At 38.4% G+C, this 22,606-nt stretch overlaps 1 protein-coding gene across 1 annotated transcript; it reads right to left on the reverse strand.

Moving 5' to 3' along the window:
* Window positions 1-572: 572 nt before the first annotated feature.
* Window positions 573-22,253, reverse strand: LOC118827678. The gene is made up of 13 exons (XM_036599116.1): window positions 22,166-22,253; window positions 21,409-21,540; window positions 21,148-21,282; window positions 16,610-16,807; window positions 13,853-14,018; window positions 13,507-13,690; window positions 13,335-13,411; window positions 11,152-11,502; window positions 10,788-10,967; window positions 7,935-8,096; window positions 6,643-6,692; window positions 1,902-2,125; window positions 573-1,137 (listed from the first exon to the last, which is right to left on the reverse strand). Exons 2-13 carry the CDS (start codon window positions 21,514-21,516, stop codon window positions 573-575), a joined length of 2,400 nt encoding a protein of 799 aa, XP_036455009.1. The 5' UTR covers window positions 21,517-21,540; window positions 22,166-22,253.
* Between the last annotated feature and the right edge of the window lie 353 nt (window positions 22,254-22,606).

Below are 22,606 nucleotides of genomic sequence, written 5' to 3' on the forward strand. Positions count from 1 at the left end.
TCAGCTTTAAACTGGAGCACTTTCGTACATTGAAGATTAAGAACCAATGTAAATAACACACACTGTACCTCAGCCATTAACAAAAACATCAAGGATGGCCAAGATGGCCACAAGAGCAGTGTTTGTACTCAAGTTAGGGTGGGCTAGAAGATAAATAGTTCTGCGCTGTAGGTGGCCCTCAACCAAGAAACTTTACAGTAAAGGGGGTCTTTGAATCATATGTTCAGTGGCTTTCACTGAATTTCACAATGATTGTAAGATGCACAGGAAAGTCATTGACTTCAAAGCTATGTTAATGGAGGTGTGCAGCTGAGGGGGCAAACCAACTGGCTTGTAGTTGAAAGTCCAGGTCAAGAACTGAGGCAAATATTTCTCTGAACCTTTTCCTCTACTGGCCAAGTTTATGCTGAACTCCCAAGCAGATGGAAGCCTGAATAAAGCAATTCATTTGGAATTGCTGGCAACCATCCAAACGCGCAGCTCCTCTTCTTCCTCTTTGGTCAGTGCTGGGGGTCAGGTTCCTCCATGTTTCCTGTATTAGCTGGTATAAGTGAAATGTGAAGTCCACAGTTTTACAAAGGGAGGACCACCTGCTGTATCTTGCTCATCAGTGCTGTACTGATGTAATTCTCTTGCAAGCTTAAGTGCTCAAGAGAACACTGCTTCCTGCCGAGAAGTGCCTCAAGGATAGCGTTTCCTCCAACCTCACCAAAACCATTACTGTCCAAGTCCACTTTCCGTAAGCCTTCATTCACTTTCAGAGCCTCTGCGAATAGCTTGACTCCTTGGTCTCCCAGATGGTTCTCATCTAGAATGATGTGGGTTAGTTTAACGTTCACCTTCAGGCTTTCAAACAAGACATTCCAGGCCTCCATGTCAGAGCAAGGTGTTTGGGCCAGGCCTAAATATTGCAGCTGTGAGTGATACCTCATGTAAGTGCCCAGCACTCTTAGTCCTTCACTTCCCATTCCGTTGCCCCCCAGGTCCAGCTCTATGAGGGTGAAGCTCGGTGCAGGAAAGTAAAACTGTCCTGGATATGCTGGCATTCTTGGTGAAGCTGCTGTTTTCTCTTGAAGATCAGCCACTCCACTGAGCAGGGTCTTAACTCCAGGATCACCTAGCTGGTTTCCAAATAATCTAGATAAGGAATAGATGGTTTTTCATGGTTATTTAAACAGGACCCCATGAACAATAATGCTCCTATGTATGCCTGGCACTATGAATTATACTCGTTATTGAGCAAAATTGGTGTTCTCCCAATGACAGGCCAATGCTTAAAGGACCTGCTTCAGAACTACTAATCTTATCTATTGATTTTTTTAATGATTAATATTAATAAAAGCCAAAATCTAAAAATGGAAGCAATAACAAATAAAGCCTATTAAAATGTGCAAATGTGCACACACACACCACATGTATATATATATGGTAAAATGGTATTAGGTCTAGTGTTAGGATTAGGATTAGTACCAGGGTTCAGTATAAGAATAGGGTGGAAGATCAAGTTAAGATTTCAGTTTGAGGTTAGGGATAGGGTTAAAGGTTAGGGAAAGTAAAGGTGAATTTAAAATACATTAGGTGAATTAAATGCAGGACATAGCATCTATTGTGGCCTATCCAAATAAAGTGTTAACGAAATGCATATACATGAGTTTGTCCATCAGGTTCTATTTCTTACTGTAAGAGAGACTTTAAAATAGGCAGTATTATTATTCAAGTTGTAGACTAGTCATTTCCAATTCGTAGAGAAGGTAAACTAAACAATTTGTTTTTAACTGAGCATTTGTGACATGCCACATTGTATCACACGATCGTATTTGTGACCAAAATAAAGTCATCAATTTGATTCTGAACCTCAGCTGTGAGTTTGACAGGCGAGGTTAGCATCTATGGTGGCTTACAGTAATCCCCTGAGCTCCAGTTTGGCCTGCAGAAGGTCAAGCAGAACATGAACTCCAGGAGGTCCGATGTGGTTGAGATTGAGGTTGATCATGGTGACTTCAGATAAGCTGCTCTTCAGTGCTGTGGCTAAACCCTTCAGCAGGTCATCGGTCAGCCCTGTATTCCTTAGAACCAGCTGCTCCACCTCATCTGATGAGCTCAGCACCTCCATCATAGCATCCAGCTGAAGGCAGTGAGATTCAAATGCACAACAGCACATTTCTGAACTTGTGGAACTGGTCAACAGATCAAGTTTATAAAATGAAAAAAATAACACTGTCACAAGCATACTATATATTCTACAGTATAACTTTGGAAACTTGCATATGGAAAATATTGACTGGACTCAATGCAAGATGTACTCTCAATTGGCAATTTAGTGCAGATTCTATGAAAACTGCTTGGGAGCTTATAGAGCATCATATTAGATCTGAAAAAATATACACATTCTCTAAAAAGAAGTCTAGAAAATCTCTACATTGGGGAGGAATTACTTGCTAAGTTGCTAATATTTCAACAGCTATGGAAGTTTAAAAAACTGCATAGTAAATTAATATTTTTAATAAGCAAATTAATCTCTCTCTACTGTTATACATTCTCATATTTAAGAACCAAGACATGTCTGATCTCTACACTCCACCAGAGGGCAGTGTAGAGCTCACGTCTTACATTTTGGTCAGAGTTTCTTATCTGTTTTGTCCAAAGAGGAAAACCACCAGACATACAGCTGTCTAAAGCTTACCGCTTCCTGGACAAGAAACTCAGCACCAAGAAACCAAAGGGATTCTGGCACTAGGTTACAGATAGTACAGAGTGCAGCTATACATAGGACGTTCAGAAAACCACCGTTTAAGCTTAGTTTATGCTCTACTAGTATAGACCAAAATTTGAACATCATTTAGTGAATTTATCAGGTTTGTTGTCAGCTAATTAAAGCTTTACAAACTTGTGGATATGTGACTAGACTAGTGCTAACCGCTGAGGTGAAAGCTGTCTATTTAGCTTAAAGACTTTAGATTGACATGTTTCTCTTTTGTAAATTGGGGTGGAGGGGTGGAAGAGGGGCTCAAAGCCACACTCTTAGATCCAAAACTGGACACCTGGCAACCTTAGCCAAGACACATGATTACCTACTAAACTAGCTAGCTATCACTAACAAAACTAAACTACAGCCTGTGGTAGAGGACAAGCTGGCAGTGTCTTACTTTATATCAGGTAGCCTCCTTAGTTTACCTCACTGTTAAATAGAAAAGTCTTAGAAAAATGGAGGTGGTTCAGTCTGCAACAGTAAAGGAATTTGAAAGATGACTGTGTACGGACCGCATTTCCCATGAGTCTGTGCACACAGGAACATAAAGATATATGGCTATGGATATATTCATAATAATAAGCGATCACATGTAACATCTTTGGTCTGTTTCTGGCTGTGTCTACCTTTGTGTTTAGCCATGTGCTTTTGTTTTTGTTCCTGTCTCCTCCCCTGTCCTGCCTCCTTGTTATCTGTCTCATCTGTGTGTTGTCTGTTGCCCCACCCTCTCATTAGTCCCAGGCGTCTCTTGTTTCCTCTCAGTGTATTTATACCCCTGTGTTTGCTCCGTCTTCTTGTCTTGCATTACCTATGTGATCCCTTTGTTGTTGTTGCCTGTTCTTTTCTTTCACTATGGTCTGGTCTACCCACCTCTGCTATTCAGTTTCTGGACTCTGTCAAATCAGATTTAAATAAAAGCAATTGCGCTTGCATCCAGCCTCATTGCCTCCATTGTTACTGCTGTTAAACAGCAAGACCTGGATGTGTTCAGAGCACTGGGGAGACAATTCTATGCAGATCACCTAGTATGGATCACTATCTGTTGGGACATTTTATCAGAACATTTTTTGATGATTTTTTTACAAAACAAATTTGACTGAATTCCCATCTAAAGGCCTAAAGATTTCCATCAAGCTCCCTGTGAAATCAGCTCCAACTCTAACTTCTTGGTTTTACTGGCACACATTTCAGATATGCTCCCCTTTGGAGGAAGAGTAGACTCTAAAATAGCGGTTGGCTTCTTGTCAATAAAGAATGCCAAGCTATAGGTACAGTAAAACTCCCTCATACAGAGAAATTTAAATAGCATGTTCTTTTATGACATTCAGTTTACTTCCAATTTATTGCCAACCTTTTAAAACAATTTATGCTTTATGCACTCTCTTGGACAACATCTGGGTCATAAAAGATCTCTGTACATTTAATTATATTCAAATATATGCACTGACTTTATATTTGTGTATATCTGTTAAAACAATATAATAAAAATAATAAAACATGCTCTGAGGAACCTGCTTATAAAACCTAGAATTCTCAGCAAGAATACTATTGTTATATATGAGCAAAGTCCAGAGAATTTAAATGAAAAACACAGTTTTGCAGTCAAAACCATTGTATACTGAAATCTCGTTGGGGTTACTGGGTTTCTCATATCAAAATCACTGAGTCACAATGATTCATTGCTATCTCATTCGCATTCTCTGGATACACAGGGCTCAGTGAATACTGGCTAACTTCCTGCAATCTGTCTTCATGGTATGGGACATTTATATAATGGATTTTGGATGTGATCCTACTTTAAGTCTTCTGTCAGGATGCTAGTAACCTACAATAAATTTAATTTCGAGTAGATTTGATAATTTAATCTCAGAATAAATCAAAGCGCAGCTGCGAGACAGCTGAAGGAATGCCTTCAGCAAGTAGATGGACAGATAGTTAAGAAGGTCCTGTAGGCATGCACTGATCTTTCTCTCTATGTGAACACACACAGGCTTCCTCTACTACACTGTGCGGAATTTTTCAGCTCCAGTTTGTGAATGATTAGTGGACACTGGCTCCTCCTTCTATTCATCTTGGTGAGCAAACTCTGACATGGGAAAGTAGAAAGCTCACATGAATTATAAAACATTATTTGTAAAATCATATAAACATAAATTGTGTAAAATAATTCCTGTAATTTTATAGTAAATTAAAATACCTGGAATTATGGTATGTTACTGAATTTTGCTATTAGCTGATGTCCGTTCTTAAGAGTTTACTGTTAATTTACGGTAAGTTTGTGTAAACGTGAACCATCCTAGAATTCCTTGAAATCTTTATTAATGTGAAATGGCAAACTAAGGACATTGATTTAGACTCCACAAGGTTTAAATGCATTAGCTATAGCAGAAAAGTAAGACATTAACCATGAAGTAGATTAGCACAGCTTTGATGATCTATAAGGAACATATAGTTTACAATAGTTACTGTAGTTTTAATGCTATACAGTAAAATTACCATAAAATGTCTTAGGGATTGCAAGGATGCAACAACACACATATTTTCAGGTTTAATATGATTTTTTATTCTCAGGGCAACATTAGATTTTTGACATTTTATGCATTAAAAACATCTTCATATGCTACAGCTATCTGCGTCCAGGAGTCTAAGAGAGGCCTTGCTCTCTTTGAGTGGGTGGGTTGGCCCGCCCTCTCCCCCCATTACTTAACGAGATGCTAGCGAGCATGGGTACCTGTTGGCTGATGTAACAGAACCGGCAATTAGCGTTCTCCTCCAGGCGTGTTTAGCCGTCCAATAATGTTTCATTAGGTGACTGGCTTCACATGCCTTGAAGGAAGATCATGCTAGCCTTCACCCTCCTAGTGCTGGTAGCATAGTGTGAGATGGGAAGACTTAGCTAGTGGTTGGAATTTTACATGACTAAGTTGAGGAGAAAATTGGAAAGAATGCCAAAAAACTGAAAAAGAAACATGTTGATTCTACCTGTATACTACATGGATTGGTTTGGTTCAGATAAGTTCTCAAATAGAACATTTTCAGTGCCTGCTGTTTAAAGTTCATAACAAAATAAGCCTGAAAATCCCTTACACCTGTATATGCGAAGTATAGTGTTGCATAAGCCCCTCCCCGTCCATGCCCACTTGACTCTGATAGGATGCACTCAGATGCCTAGTTTCAAACACTGACAGTGGTTTCCACGAAAGATGGCGAATGAGAGACTCTCAAAAGAAACTAATGTTTTAAATTTCAACACGCTATTTTATATATCGTTTTTTTTTTATAATGTATTGAAATTGCTACACACATCAGACTGCAGTGTATGGTATACAGTCACATACAAAAGTTTGAACTTCTTTTGTGAAATTACTGTACACATTTTGTTGATTTTCTAAGTGAAAATAAGAGGACATACTTAAATATGGTATTTTTGTGCAAATTTTAGTGCACAATTTCATTGTATTTGCTTAGTTTAACACATTGAGAAAAACCCATAAAATATAAATTGTTCCATAACTCTTACACATGCCACAGTTTATAGATTTTTTCAAAGTTGTTAAATTCAGCAAATAAACAGTAATTGTGCATTAAAATATGCAGAAGTGTGTTCTCTGTAGAGCACATGTTCACTTATTTTTCACAAATCAACATAGTATAATTTTACCAGAGCTGTAAATCAACTTTTTTGTTTTTGTTTTACACATCTGATTTTTTTTTACAGAATGGACTGATAGCAATTCTCCAAAATTAATTGCAATAAAATCATGTCACACTAACATTAAAGTAAAGACTTTAAGGTTTTTTGAAGTTTTTTTCCTTTCCTTATGAAGTTGTAAAAGATTTCCTACGTGAGCGACTTTATGTGAGTGACTATATGCTTTAGAGATTTAACCAACCTTTTTTTGCAGTTCTTGTTCTTTATCAGATGCATCGTTCTCTGGAGCGTCTGAAAACAGAGAAATGAGAGTTCATTCATGACTGAACGAAGGCACTTTAAAAGAACACTGCACACTCTTCAAAATAAGACTCCCAAAAATAGTTCTTTGGAGTGATACCAAAGAAGAAACACGCTTAGTTGAGTTCCTTTCCAATAGATAGTTCTTTAAAAACATTACTGTAAATGAGATGTGCATAAGTGGAGAAAGTTTTTAAACCTTAAAGCAGTGCTGTAGTCAAGACCACTAGAGGTGAGTCCAAGTCAAGATTAAAACATGAAATGGCCGAGTTAAGACCAAGACCAGATTAAGATTGCTTTCAGAATAGTAAAAATAAAAGAAAGAAAAACAAATCAGTTTGTAGTTCGTTGCTCATTCATTACTATTCATTATATACATTCATCATGCTATAAATTAATTATTAATTACTGTTATATTATAGTATTAGTCCAACTTTGCATTGTAAGTTTTGGAAGCAAATGATGGTGAAGTTATTCTCTGTCTCTACTTCTCTAAAACTTACTCAGAATCACCACCTACAGTGAACTGGATATAAAGGAAACAGCATACATCCATTTTTAATATTAAATGAAAACATTCTTATCTGGGCTCAGGAGATATTTGAATTCTGGAACCAATAAACACTAACAAACAAATAATACTTATTTAAGACAGCATGGAAAAGATCAATTAGATCCTCAATTGGCAGCAAGTAGACTTTATTTAAGCCCACAGAGCAGCGGTCACCAACCCTGGTCCTAGAGATCTACTCTCCTGTTGAATGTAGTTCCAGCTACAATCTGTCACACCTGTCCAGTTAATTCATTTCTTCAGAAGTCCTTGACTGGCTGGATCAGATGCATTAGTGTTGGGTAAGGGATGGACAGAGTGTCACATACAGGTTGGAATTAACTTTGCAGGAAATCTCCAGGAAGTGGTTTCTAGTTACCTCAGATGGAAGCATCACACTCGGTTGAGTTCACCTTAACCTGAGATGAGACCAAGTCAGTATGACCTTGAGGTTGAGACAAGGCTGAGAACGTTAATTAACGCTCTTGAGTCAAAGCTCAAACTCGAGTACTGCAACACTAAAGAGAATGTCTATATAATGAATGTCTATAATTGTACAGTCAAACCAAGAAACATTTAGGAATCTTTATTTTTAAGAGTGTAGTGCAGAACCATGTTCACTACTACTGTGTGTTTACCATTTTCACTAACGCTGCAGATTTCTGTCAAGTTCTCGTACCAACCTTGGAGAGGTGTCTCCGGCTGCTTTGTGTTCATCCTGAGCTTCCCTGCCTTTGAATGGAGGACGCTGCTGTCACTTTCTTCACTGAGTTCCACCTCAGAAGAAGAGCCATTAGGATGGGGACCCAAGGTGATCTGCTCTTTAATCTTATTCCTCTCGTACTCTAAAAACAACATAAAACACAACTACTGTTTCATCTCTACATTCTGATCTCATCTTAGATTCTCTAGATACCATGACAGTGAAACATTCCAGTCTGTTGTGCTGCTGTTGCCTAATTCTTTTCATTAGGAGGAGAACTCTAACAATGATAAATGCAGGGTGGAATTTGCTAATAATTATGTCTATTTTTAAATCCCTTCAGTGTCCAGAAATCCCTGTCGTGTCCTGGGATGTCTTTTTTGGCATTGTAGTCCATGTATACTATAAAAAAAAATATATAAAAATACATAAAATGCGCTGGTAAAAAATTACCAGTACATTTAAAGTTAACAGACAATTTTGTCACTTCTACTGTCACACATTCTTCTGGATCTGAGAACTACACTTCCCAGAACTCTCTTGGAGATCATGTGACTGCTAATCAGCCGACAACAACCAATCAACGCTCTCCCTCACCTGAATACTAATCTGTTACACCTGTTTTGCTTGTCGCATGACTGTAGTCATTGAGGGTTTTATATTGTTTTTGCCTTTTGTATATCTGGACTGTGTTTTTGGACTTTTGACTCAGATTTTTGCCTTTGCCCTTTTGATCTTGGTTGCCTGACTCTGTTATGTATTTCTTTGTGTCTTTTTGAATTGTTTTGGATCTGACCTGTGCATGTTTTTTAACTACAAGCTTGGATCACGTTTCGAACAGTAAAGCCTCTTCTTTTAAAAACATCTGCAAGTGTCTGTGCAGTTGTGTTGCGTTACATCTTCAATTAACATTTATGTTAAATTATGGTATATATTCTGTGTATATACAGGAAAATTCCTTCCTATTAAAACATTCCGTCATATTAAAACATTCCATAATTTACAGGTTTATCTGTAAAAAATCGTGTATGTTTCCTTCAACTCAAAGAGAAAAATCTTCTTTATCTTCCACTAAAACCCAACCAATGTATCAGCTGGCTGATAATATCAGCCATCATTGATGACCTGCAGAATTAGCTGTATTAATTAAAATATTGTTGATAATGTGCCAATAATTAGTGACTTTTTTGGGCTGTTCAAAGAGCAAAACCTCACAAGGTTGCCCTCTCAAAGCTCAGTTAGCGACTGAAGTTTAGTCACCACCTGTTTACTTTGATCACAGCAAGACAAGCTGTACTAGTACAATTAAACACAAAGTTTTAGAGAAATGCAGAAATGGAAAAATTCTGTTTAAGTTACACAGAAAGATAATCTGTAAAAAATTATGGATATGATAAGTCCAGGATTTTAAAGAGTAAGAGAATTCATCAAAACAAGTAAAATAATTCTGTTCTGCTGACTGTAAACGTTCAGGTGTTTACACATTTGAGTTTGTAAAGTACTGAGCAAATGTCAGAAACCGCCTTTTATCTAATTAATTTCCAGTCAAAACAGCCATAAAGTACAAGTCATTTTTTAGTGTTAGAAAAAAGCAGAAAACATATATTCCACAGAAAACTACACAGAAACCTCAACAGCTGAATACATGACCACATTTGTCAGTATTTAGTATGTCCACCCTTTGCCTTTGTTACAGCTTCCATTCTTTTCAGGAGACTTCCTTTCAGTTTCTCAAAGAAATCTGCAGGGATATTTTTCCAGACCTCAAAAGTTCAGTCTTAGAAGTTGGTTTCTGTTTCTCACCATCCAAATAATTCCAAACACATTCAGTGATGTTGAAGTCTGGGCTCTCCCATTGGTTTGAGAAAACCAACAGCTTCTTTGTTTGATTTACAGTTTTACTTCATTTTTGGTCCTTTTTTTCTCAGTAATGGCTTCTTGGCAAGTACTGCTTATCTAATGGTGACAGTTTTAGTGGTCGACCAGGTCTTGCCTGGTTGTTAGAACTCCAGTTCCAGTTTTTCTCTTTTATATGTAAGTTAAATTATTTTACATCTAATCTTGTCATACATAACTCCTGAAAAATGAATAACTTGTGATTAACAGATCTTTTGACTGGAAATTAACCCCTTACCAAGCTGTGGGCCAGCCGTTAAAAGCTCCATTAGTTTGCATTGAAGTCCCTGTAGTTAATTAATAATAAGCCTTGTATGTAATAGGCCTGGAATGTTAAGGAGTTAACTGAATGAAGGATGATGTCTATTTTTTGGACAGTACTACTAGTAGAAGAGGAGATATTTAATTTTAATTTGTATTTGATGAAAAGCTGAAAAGCCATTGTTGTTCCCGGAACCTTGTTTTGCAGAAACAAAAAAAATCCATTACATGTTTGTCCTTCTTTGTCTTTGCTTGATATCGAAACAAACAGAAAAGAGTCAGAAGTGCAGACTCAACCCTGTTGATACAGAATAAAAGTCAAATTTCAATGTTTTTAGCTTCTGTGTAATAAATGATGTTATGTAATTACATTTGAAAAACACAGCAAACTGAAAGTAATAACTCTTGACCTCAGGACCAGAAAAGAGTGTCAGAGATTACAGTAGCCTAAAATTGATGACTTCTTTCTGAGTTTGAGTTATGTGGAGGTCTCAGAAGATCAGCAAACGCGATTGCTTTTACTCTCCAGGTAGCTGAAGCATGTCCCTGCATTAACTAAGCTACTTTTTTTGCAGTATCAAACTTTTATGTTCAAATGATTGACTGAGTGGGAATGGCTTTAAAAGGCTCAAGGGGAACCCTGTCCGTGAGCAATGAGCCGCACTTCTTTACTCACTGTTTGCTTTGAACCACTTCTGTTGGTCTAGGCCTGATTCCAGACCAGTGCTCATTTCAACACATTCTTCATAGAAGTCTCTCAGTCTTTCCTCGTTTCTGCTTTTGCCATTCGCTTGCAGAGCAGCTGGCCTTTTCTTTCCATTTTGCTTACTCAGGGCTTCGCCATCCTGCAATGAATCTTTCGAGAAATACAACTGTCTTTAGCTCCTATTTTTTGTAGGTTCTTATAAAATGAAATACAGCATTGAGATTTATAAGGAGAGAGGATGTTTGTAACTTCAAAGCTATACGATGTGCAGCCAAGTGAACTCTGCCTCAAATGCGTTAAACAGACATAACAGGAAAAAAAAATGAGCGTTCACCTGGCGCTTTGACTCCGCTGTCAGGTCCTGGATTGTCTCTGCTGTGTTCTTTGGCGTTGCTTGAATTTTTCACAGGAGGTCTGGGTTGATTTACAGCTGCTGGTTTGCTCTCTCCTTCTTTCGTGTCTCCTTTTTTATTCTGGGATTCCTCAGAGGCCTTGGCGTCTCCCTGCTGGCTGCGACGTCCTTTGTGCCGCTTGTGTCGTTTCCTGTCTTTCACGCTGTTGTTCATGTCTTCGCTATCTGTAGTAACGCCGCTGCCCTCTTTAGGAAGCTTTCTTGTCCTCCGTACAGACCTCTCCATTCCAAGAGGGATGAATAAAGGGGATGAAGGGCAAGACTCCATCACTCCTAGACACATTTATTCATTCATAAGGAACATAAGCATATAATCAGCTGTTACATTTACACTACCAATCCAAAGTTTGGAATCACCTGTTGTTTTGATTTTATTATTTTATATACAAGATTGCGCTCTCAAACTAAAGTTATTCACCATCAAATGATAAATGATATGCTGTATTAATGTATTATTTATCTAATTACATAAAAGTGTAAACTACTTTGTATGTCCTATAGTGAGGGGAGTGAGGAATTGAAGTGTATGTTAGAGTTTAAGGGCTAATTTTATTAGATGTGAAGCATTTTAGGGACCTGGGGCTGTATTACATAAACTTCTGAAATCTTATCTGCTTAGTCATCATGACAACTTCAGTAAGAACTGAATTTAGGACAGAAGCTGTTACAGAACAACAGTAAGTTCATTATCTCATCATAACTCTAGATAAGAAAACAGTATTACAGAAACATGCTAACAAGAAAAAATGTCCTAAATACTAATTCTAACTTTAAAATAACCCCAGAGGGGTCTTAACTTCTGTTTTAACTGTCTATTTCTATCATATTATGCAGTGACAGGCAGCATAACATTAGTTCACTGTAACTAGCATAATGAAAGTTACATTTATCTGCACTGAAAATGGTGCTTTGACTTCTATTAGCATTTTAAAAACCCCAGACACTGCATACATGATTTCCACCATCCCCTCTTATTACCGTCGTGTGTTAATGTTGATGAACACTCTACAGATAAAATATTACAGTGATGGTGGTGAATAATAAGGAGACAGAGCTGAACGCAGGCCTGTTTTTAGGAGGAATAGTGTTAGCACAGTCGCCTAAAGCTAAAACTGGAGAGTGGCGATGCACTGATAAACAGCACAAAGTGCTGCCACAATATTCTTAGCTATCAGTTTATCGTGCTTTAGTTTTGTTTGACTTTTTTACATCAGTAACGGTAGCTAGCAGTCTGGCCAACTAACTTGATTATTTTGATTATATGTTTAGATTTCAGCTGTGCACAAATGGTCAGTTGCTAGGAAACAGACATGACAGTTGATTGTCGACTTTGATCACGCACGTTGATTTCTTGACTTGAGATAAGATGCTGTAAGATAAGATGAGATTCCTAAATTAAGATAAGATTTGTTTCTGTAATATGAATCTTGATCTGTCAGATCTTAATTTAAAACAAAAAGATAGGAAGTTTCTGTAATACGGCTGCTGGCTTGTAACTAATTAATTAACTAAAGGACTGACTGACTGACTCACTCACTCACTCACTGACTGACTGACTCACTCACTCACTGACTCTTTTTCTGACTGACTGACTGATTGACTCACTCACTGACTGACTGACTGACTGACTTACTGACTGACTGACTCACTGCTTGACTCACTCACTCACTGACTCAGCGAATGACTGACTGACTGACTCACTCATTAACTGACTCACCCACTCACTCACACACTCACTCGTGTTTTGCAGGCCATAGATTTGCCACAAGGGCTGCTATTAGCACTCATGTAGCTTATGGTGCCTAATAAGAGTGATGCTTTGCACAACTGACACTTTGTATCCTTGTTATATCTTCATTCTTGATGCTGTACAGTTTTTGCAGGTGTTTTGCATCTCAAATGTATTCATTTTACAGCTTCCTATAATTATTTGAAAGCTGTGAAGCTATGCAAGACTAGCATATTAGAATAATTTTATTCACGTGTGACCAAATTGGTTTATTATTACTGAAAACATTAACTGTACACGTTTGAACGGAACTATATGCTGATTCCACCACAGGCAGGAAAACAGTAATTCTGAATTATATGCAGTTCATTCTAACCTTCATGAGATTTGATGGCTTGGTGATTGTTGTGAGCTTTCACTTCTTGGCCAATACCATGCCTTGAATTCACACATCTAAAATAAAAGACAGATCATGCTTAGACAGTAAAGATATCACAGTATGTTCCATATCTCTAGCCATCACCCTGCAGATCTTGAGCAACACTCACTTGTAGCACGGTTTCCCCCCACTCAGTCGCGTCAGCCTGAAGCAGCTCTTGCGGCCTTGCTGGAAGCCGGGGGAGTAGCGGTATTCACAGCACGAACTGATTCTGCCTGCCATTATGCCATTGACGTAGAAGGTGGCACTGAAAGGGTAGCCAAGGTGTCTCTGGGAGGTGAACTGGAACTGCTCTGCAGAAGTCAGCAGGGATTCCAGTTATGCTTACCAGCAGGCCAGTAGACTTACCACAATCATTTCCTACTGAGTTGGAAAACCATGTTTCAAAACTGCTTGAATTATTGGATTTCCTCTCCTATGGCTTCATGGTGTGTGGCATCTGTGGTAATTATTACCTCCAGGCAAGACAGATCCTTTAAAGACGCAGATGTTCTCCCCTCCACAGATCTGCTGGAGCACCTTCATCTCATCCTGGGTGGCTCCAGGCTTTCCCTGGCCAAGGTACATCATTGTCACTGCCACATTAGACCTCCTCGAGTCTTTCTGTTCTTTAAGGTAACTCTGAGGAGGTGAGATGTTTGTGCAAGATTAAAAAGGTGAATTCTTAAACAGAACTCTTTGCTCACTCAATAAAACAAATTAACTTCCGCACTGAAAATAACAAAAGTAGCAAAGTCCATATATGCTGACTCTGCTCTAAAAAAATAAGGCTGCCTAAAAGGGTTTTTAGTACTGATACCATATAACAGCAGTTTTTGTTCCCTGAATGCATCTTCCAATAGTCCTTCAAAGAACCACTGTTGTCAATGAAATGTGTGAGTGTGAAGAACCTTTTTGAAGTTTCAAGAGCCTCCAAGTAATATAAACCTATATATACTGATTAAAGCTTTACTCTACACTTATAAAAATTAATGTGCAAAAAAAGGTTCTTTGAGTGATGCTAGTGAAGAATCACTTTTGGTGATTGTGCAAATCAAAGATGAAACACTCCTTACAACCTCATTGTGAATGGGTGGAGCTAAACTGCTATAGGCTGAATAGGCAAATATATGTAAATGTGTTGGCTTTTATGACAAGAATAAAACTCAGATCAGATCAACTTTTTTATTTAAAAATAAGTTCTCTATGATATGGGACCTTTAAAGGGGCCCTCCACATAATGGAAAGTTTCTACAAAGAATCCTTAAAGAGCCTTCACAAAATGCAAAGGTTCTATGCCAAAAAGGCTCTTTACACTGACAAATCTCTTTTCACATATTGTTCTTTAGAGAAGTAAAAGTGGTTCTCTTAAGGCATCACACAAAGAACTCTTTTTTGCCCCACCTCCCCTTTTTTTTAAGTATAGAACAATACATTCAAGACAAAAGCCATTACCCTCCTTTTAAAATGAATAATAATCTTTTTTTTTTCAAATGCATTTAATTATGCTTATTATTCAGCAAGTACATGGACTACAATTGCCATTCTTTAGTTATAAAAATGGGCAATAAAGGTTAAGACCTGTTGGAAGCTTTTAGCCAATTAGGGGCTTAAAGGGCTTTTCAGTACTTCTACATGTAATAGCTAAGAATTAAAAAGTCATTCAGAGTGGTTTGATGTGAAATAGTGTACTGGAGAGAAAAATGCTGACTCAGATTTAATTACAGTGGTGGTTATAGGAACCAGAGGTCACAATGTCTACAACACAAATGTAGCCATTTTATTTACTTTCCAAAACCACCTGTGAATCTACATGTGTCTTCTGAGTTGTCTTGGACTTTAGACTATAATCATTTTGCTTTTAATAACTCTGTGATTTAAATATGCTTATTTTATTAAAACAAATGACTGTATTTTCCATTTTGTCACTACCAACACAATCATAACACTACTGAAATTTTGCCAAATGTTTCAGTAGTGACTTCTTAGTTAATTTTGAGCAGAATTCATTAGTGTTGGCCAGTATATGACTAGCAAACACAGCTGTGAACAGTTGTACACACACAAATTCATAGTATTTTTCATTAAAACACAAATAAGTTTACTTAATTGCAGATTAAAAATGTGTTTCAGTAGTGACAATTCTTAATGTTACCCACTGACTTTCAGACTTTGGAATACGTTTAATATATTTAGCTTATTACCACCTACACTGTTAGAAATTAAGGCTCTGTGCAAGTACATTTTTTGTTCATCAAGGTACAAACAATGTAAATGTTCCCTCAAAGGTACCACAGCGGGTTTAAGGTCCAATTGTGCACCTTAAATAAGTTTTTTCAGGTGAAAAGTATGTATTTGTACCTTTTCATAAACTAATGTTTTAAAACAGAACAATAAAATAAAAAGCCTGGAGATGAGACAGTGTGTGTGGAGTCAATACAACTATAACTTCTATATAAACTATATAAGAAAATATCATTTCAATTGATTATGGTACAATTATGTTGAATAAAGATACTAAGATGTACCCTTGAGGGTAGCACCCCAGGCACAGTTTACTACCTTTATTTCTGAGAGTGTATTAACGCTTTGGGTTTAACTAGATCCTAACATATCCTTGCATACTTACTTGTATGCTTGTATACTATACTGTATCTGAATGTATATGTACATGTATCTGAATACTTTGAACTAAAGTTTGAAATATTTCTGTAGAATAGTTCTTTTAGCTTTTATCATAACTATCATAAAGTAAAACAATGTCTCACACATCAGGCAATGTATTTATAACCATTTTATGTAATAACCTTCTGTGACGTACCTTTGAGTGGTGTTAAACATTCAGATGTCTGGTTCCCCACCACTGTGAACAAGTTTCTCTAGACTGGTGTATTTCACATCAAAACACTCTAAATGACTTTGTTTACATTTTATCAAATTACTTTTGTAAAAATCATTGGAATTCTCTTTAAATTGGGAAAGGATATGACTCCATAATTGTAATGTTTCTTGTACATATGGACTGGCTTGAATGAACAAGTCAGTGAGTAATGAAAAGAGCTCCATAACAGTGAATCTGTGCTCCCACTCTGTACAGTGACGCAAAACAGACAGCCCTGCCAGAAATACACAAACTCATATCTCACGACTGGCTTTCCGCATGTTGCCTCAGCGATGGAGCACTGCATCAGTGATGACCCTGAAGCTGAATGCAGTCGGCCGGGTTTGTTCACCTGTTTGCCGTTGAAGTCTGAGCCTCTTTGTGAGATGACAGAGGAGGCGGACCCGCGGCGTCTGCTGCTGTACAGATAGGGACAGGAATGACTCAGATTGGCCCGGGCCGCCTGCAGGTTTGACATCTTCCCTGTGATCGCGGGCAGGTAAACATCAGTCATCCGTGCTCCGTTCACCGCTTGGCTCGTCTTGCCGGGCTGTGGAGATTGTGGGAAATGAAATGCTGAGAGGCCGCAGAAAGCAGGAAGAGGCAAACTGTGATGAAAAGGCAATGAGCACGGCTGAGAGACAGAGAAAGGCAACTTTGTCAGAAAGCTGAATGCAGCATCTATACCACATACAGCTCAGCAAAGCTACACAGTCTTTTGTTTTTCACAGTCTGTATGGAACTGGTCATCTAAACAGGAGGGTGTATTACAGAACAGGCTAGAGTCAATAAATGCAGTGATTTGAAGGTGCCAAAAAGGCCCATAGCAGAATGACTTTTGGTTCCTTAAAGAACATTGTAATGGGTAGTTCTTTTCATTTGTGGAAATGAGATGTGTGAATGTGAAGAACCTCTTTAACGTTTAATCCTCTTCCACAGTAACTGTAAAATGCAATTTCTCTCTGCTTTGGAGGTCCCTCAGATTTTGCACTTTACATTGTTTGTCTTCAATAAGTGATGGAATATATTTAGATGGAAATGTGTATGATTTCAAAAGCAAATGTGAAATGGATTTTTGTCTTCATAGACAAGCAAGCAAGTCAACTAGTGTTTTTATTGAGTTTTTGCTGCTATTTTCGAATTCAAAGTTGTGTATTACCTCTTGATATCAGGAAAGCTTTTCACTCCTCATTGTTCACTAGCACCCTACCAACATAGAATTACAACATTTCAGACATGGAGAGCCCACAGTGTCCTAGCTAATGTGACAACAGAGTTACAAGGGAAATACTGAATTCGATTGTAGTTGATTTTGGCCACAGAAAGAGCCTTAAAGGTGAAATTTGTAAGATTTTTAGTTTGAAACATTCCAAAATTAACTAAAATTCTGAACAGAATGTGAAGAAACAACAGTTTTAACATTATGTCAAAGACATCTTTGCATCATGTTACAGAGATATCTACTGAAGTTAGGATGCTAACCAGCTAGCCCCAGCCTGTCCTGTCTCATGATACCACTTTATACCTGGAGGTGCTAGTCAGTCACTATAGCATGGTGTCTGCCATCAGTCCAACATGAGAGGATGAAGAAGTAGTGCTGCCCCAAGGGCATATTCTAACATCTTTTCAGTCATAGTAACTTATAGTGACTTAAACTATGTCCCAATTCAGGGGCTGCATCCTTTGGAGGCTGCATCTGAAGGCCGATTGCATCACAGCAGCATGACTAGGCCATCCCATTTCGAAGGCTCCTTCTTATGCTGCCGAGAAATGTGTTCTTCTTTTCCATGGCAACGAAGGATCTAAGAGGTGGATCCTTTGCCAGCCAACATATCCCGAGGTTCATTGCGTGCTGGTGAGGATTCAAGAACATGGTGGTGTCAGCAGAGGAGCAAACGGCAGCTGAGGAGTACACTTTTAAATGTATGTATTGGGTCGATATAAATGTAAAAAAAAAATCAAAAAACTAAAATCAAAATTTCGGGCTCCATTTTTAAAGAACTTTAAAAGAACTTGACTGGAGCAGCATTTCATGTTGCAACAGTTAGTGTTGTGACGCAAACAGGAAATCCGCCATAGAGCAGTTCTCATTTCAGTTCAGCCTTTACAAGTCTACGCAGCCTTCGTAGACTGCGTCCTTTGAAGGATGCAGCCCCTGAACTGGGCCACACATTTATTATGGACCATTTAAGAGCAGGTAGCCAATGAAAGGAACAATAAATGCAATAATGGCTGAAGCTTTTGGCAAGCAACTTTTATCACCACCGCCTCCGCTTCTGGAAAGAAACCACGTTCAGCAGCAAAGAAAAGAAGTGATGTAAATAGAAGCAAAACAAGAGTAAATGTTGATGTTGCTTTTCACCGCTGGAGACAGCTCTTGGTGAGTAAAGGGATGAAGTTTGATGCAATGTTTCTTCTAGACTGGTAAGTAACCAGCTTTTAATGCAAAGTTATTTGGCTATTTATCAATAACTTATGAAGGTAGCTAATTGTTTAAAGTTACTGAAAGAGTTTATATGTTTGCTAAGTTGGAGGAGGGACTGTGCATTTCCTTGTTTTTTTATGATGGGGTGGACACCACAACTTTCTGGTGATATGCTGCCCCCTATTTGTTTGGAGTGTTGGGTATGAATTCAACAGGTTGCACCATCTTGCACCTTTAAAGAACCTTCCCATAAGAATGTTTATATTATGTGCTATATTATGCGGAGGTCCATTATACCATATACCTTTATATCTTTAAAAGGTTTTTCAAACTCACAAGACTATTTGTCAAACGTTTTTTAAGGAAACTAACAGTTTAGATGAAAATTATCCTGAATGGAGTGGAAACTCAACTGAAGATTATAATTTTTTGTCATAAATCCTGGTTACTGTTGATCATTATATTCCATATAAGGACAGTTATGAGCTAACCCCATTATATTAGCCCTCATATGTACCCATGAATATATCTCCTTAGCTTATCTGTCTTTCTGAACACTGTGGTGTCTGTAGGGTGATTTTTCTAGGCGGAGGTTGTTGTGATTGAGATAAGGACTTGCTTATTCCTCTTTTCAGCCTCAGACGCTGCACCCACAGACCTCCACACAGCGGTTTTAATGTGTCTGATGGGAAACAGATTTTTGCAAGCACTTGCACACTCTGTGAAACACAAATCTTCCGGACCAAAATATTGCAGATTGAAAAAAGAGTATGTGAAGTTCATGGCATCACATCTTTAAAAGTTATTTAAAAGTTTTTCTTTGAAGCATTTTGTAGCTTATACACAAGATCTGTTTGCATGTTGTCTGATACATAAAGCTCTTTGTTTCATGTGGATGTATTATTGTTGTAGCCCCATGTTAAAGCCTCTTGCCCCTACATATCACAGTGGTTGGTTATTTGGCATGTCAGTCCGTCTCTAAACCATCCTGGGAGGCATGATGGTGCAGCCCGAAGTTGTAAAGCTGGGTGAGTTTGGAGATTCAAGGCCATTTTAGAGCCATCTGAGACTGACTGTGGCAGACTGATAGATTAATGTGGTCATCACCTTTGAGGACTGAACTTAACCAAAGACTTTGTGCTCAGCTGCAAGCATTAATAATTTGTCTGTGAACCACTCCCCATCACCCGAATAGCAACAACTTTGATACTAATGATCCAACAATTAAATATCTCATTTACATATCATTTGCATAAAAGTATAACTGCTTTGTCCAGGTCTATATTAGCAAGAAGAGACATGTGGATGGTCACTGCCATCTTTCTGTCTTTCATCTCCCCACTCCATCTCTCTCTCTCTCTCTCTCTCTCTCTCTCTCTCTCTCTCGTCTCCCTACTCAATCTCTCGCTCTCTCCTCTCTCTTTACTTTTCTCTGACTCTTTCCTTCTCTCTCTATCTCTTCTTTCTCGTCTTTCTCTTTCTCCTTTTTCTATTCACTATTACTCTCTCAACCCCTCTCACTTTCTCTGACTGTCTCTCTTTCCCTCTCTCTTCTTGCCTCTCTCTCTTCTCCCTCCCTCTCTCTCTCTTATATCTGTTTTCTCTCTCTTCTCCCTCCTCTCACCATCTCTCTCTCCCTTTCTATCTCTCTCTTTTTTCTCTGTACTCGCTGTGACCATCTCACTCTCTCCTACCTCTCTTTCTTTCTCTCTTTTTCTTCTCCATACTCACTGTGTCCCTCTAACTCTCTCCTCCTCTCTCTTTTTTCTCTCTCCCTCACTCTTTCCCTCTCTCTCCTTTTCTCTTCTCCTTATTTACTCACTTTCACCTCCTCTCTCTCTCCCTATTTCTCTCTCTCTTTCTTCTCCCTACTTGCTGTCTCCCTGCTGTCTCTCCTTATCTGTCTTTCTGTCTCTCTCACTCTTTACCTCTCTCTACTTTTCTCTTTCTCTTCTTCCTATTCATTCTCTCTCACTCTCTGTCCTCTCTCTCTCTCTCTCTCTCTCTCAGTTTCGCCCTGTCCTCTTTTCTGCTGCTCTTTCAGTTTTAAAACAGCTGTTTTTCTGCCCTTTTTAAGGCTTTTTCCCTTAGTTAACCTTTTAAACATGTGAAGTTGTATTTATGCAGATGTGTTGTCATCTGTGTATAATATGAAAAACAAGTATTTCCAAAATGGTAACTTTAAAGGAGAGGGCAAAAAATATGATTTACTTTTAAAGTTAGGTTATGTGAAGATATTTTATACAAGCAATTTTGGAGTGTTTCTATTGGTCTATTAATCATGAAACTGTCAAGCAATGGAAAGAGCAAGTTCTAATGAAAATTCTAAAGAAAAAAATCTTAAAAAATGGAGATACCTTTTTTTGGACAGTGATGATTTAGACTATGAATGGGTCTTTTTCATATATTTCAAAATTTTCATTTTGGTCAGCTGTGGGGATACACCCAAAATGACTTGACTGTACCTTGTAGATCTCTAGAGTGTTGGGTCCATTCAGCAGAACCAGGCTGCCTCGGCGGGTGATGACACTGTCCAGGGCCAGAGGGTGGAAATATACAGGTGTTCCGTTCCTCTCACCCCTTCTAACCTGGGGACGAGTCTGTAGCCCAACACAAGAAGAGAGTAAATTAAATTTGATTTCATTTTCACTGTCTATTTTAAGTGCTTTAGGAATTAACATCAAGAAGATCTCCCCAGCTCCTTCCTTTTATTCTTTTACACTCACAATGACATCCTTTCCTCCAGTCCTGAAGCCTTTGCTAAACAGTTCCTGCAGGACACCATGACTGTGTCTCCGGGCTCGTCTGGTAGAATCTTTCTGATAGTCCTCCATCACTGCTCTCACTCATCTGAAGATCTGTACAAACCAGGAAAATAACAAATTCTCTCTGATGTTCATTCATACCGTTTAATTAAAAGATCACGTAGGTGGCAGGCGCTCTGGAAGATTCCAAGCCGTTGTGCTCCAGTTCTGTTGTGCCATGACTAATGAATAAGACGTGTGTGTAATGCAATAGCGTTCCGAGCCTGGGATCGTGTCATCTGGTACTCAGAGAGCTTCAGCAGCAGAGGGTAGGGAAACAGCCTGCGTTCCAGAGAAATGCATTAAATAATGCATGCACAACTACTGTGCCCTGTTCCTTCCCTGCTGAGAAACAGATGAAGGTAATCTGATTGTAGTTAACTCAGTATAACACTGAAAATGTTTTCCTGTTCTAATTTGCATTTTATTTTCTACTTTACAGTATACGCTATTTCAGCTCAAACTGTGACTGAGCTTTAGACACCTTTTCCCCTTCATTTTGTAGCAAACAGATGATTAATTAACAAAACCAGTCTTCATTTGGGACTAAATGTATGTGTTCCCAGGAAAAAAGAACTGATATCAAGCAGTCAAACTGATGTCAGCCAATGTCAGATGCAAACTGTAAGTAATCTGGAGATGTGATTCCTTAAATTGCAGAAGAAAAGTGATGTCTTACCTGCTATTCTCCTCAGGTTGGTGTAAGTCATTCAGATGGCCTCCTAATGATGTGATCTTTCATCTCCTTGTTGATCGCTCGCTCATTGCTCTAGTCCCAAGCCAAGGCGATAACTGAGAGCCTGACAGCTTTGACGCCCACTTTTGGCACGATACCCTGATCTCTCATTAATGCGTAATGGGCTTCAACCTTCCGTCTCTAACCGGCTCACACAGGCCATCTTAATGAGGGAAGGAAAAGAGTGTTCCATGTCTTGTGTGCTGATTTTGCTCTGCTATTTGTCCAAATATGATGTATAAGGTGTTTATAGCTGCTCGTTCTTGAAATAAATGTGTCAAAAAGATTTTTTTTCGCAGCCATACCATCGAAGAACACCTATTGATTTCATAAGGAAGCGTTCAGTGCGTGGCCCTTTAAAGACACTCCTGTAAAAATGTGAAT

The sequence above is a fragment of the Colossoma macropomum genome, unplaced genomic scaffold (genome assembly GCF_904425465.1).
Source record: "Colossoma macropomum unplaced genomic scaffold, Colossoma_macropomum, whole genome shotgun sequence".
Lineage (NCBI taxonomy): Eukaryota > Metazoa > Chordata > Actinopteri > Characiformes > Serrasalmidae > Colossoma > Colossoma macropomum.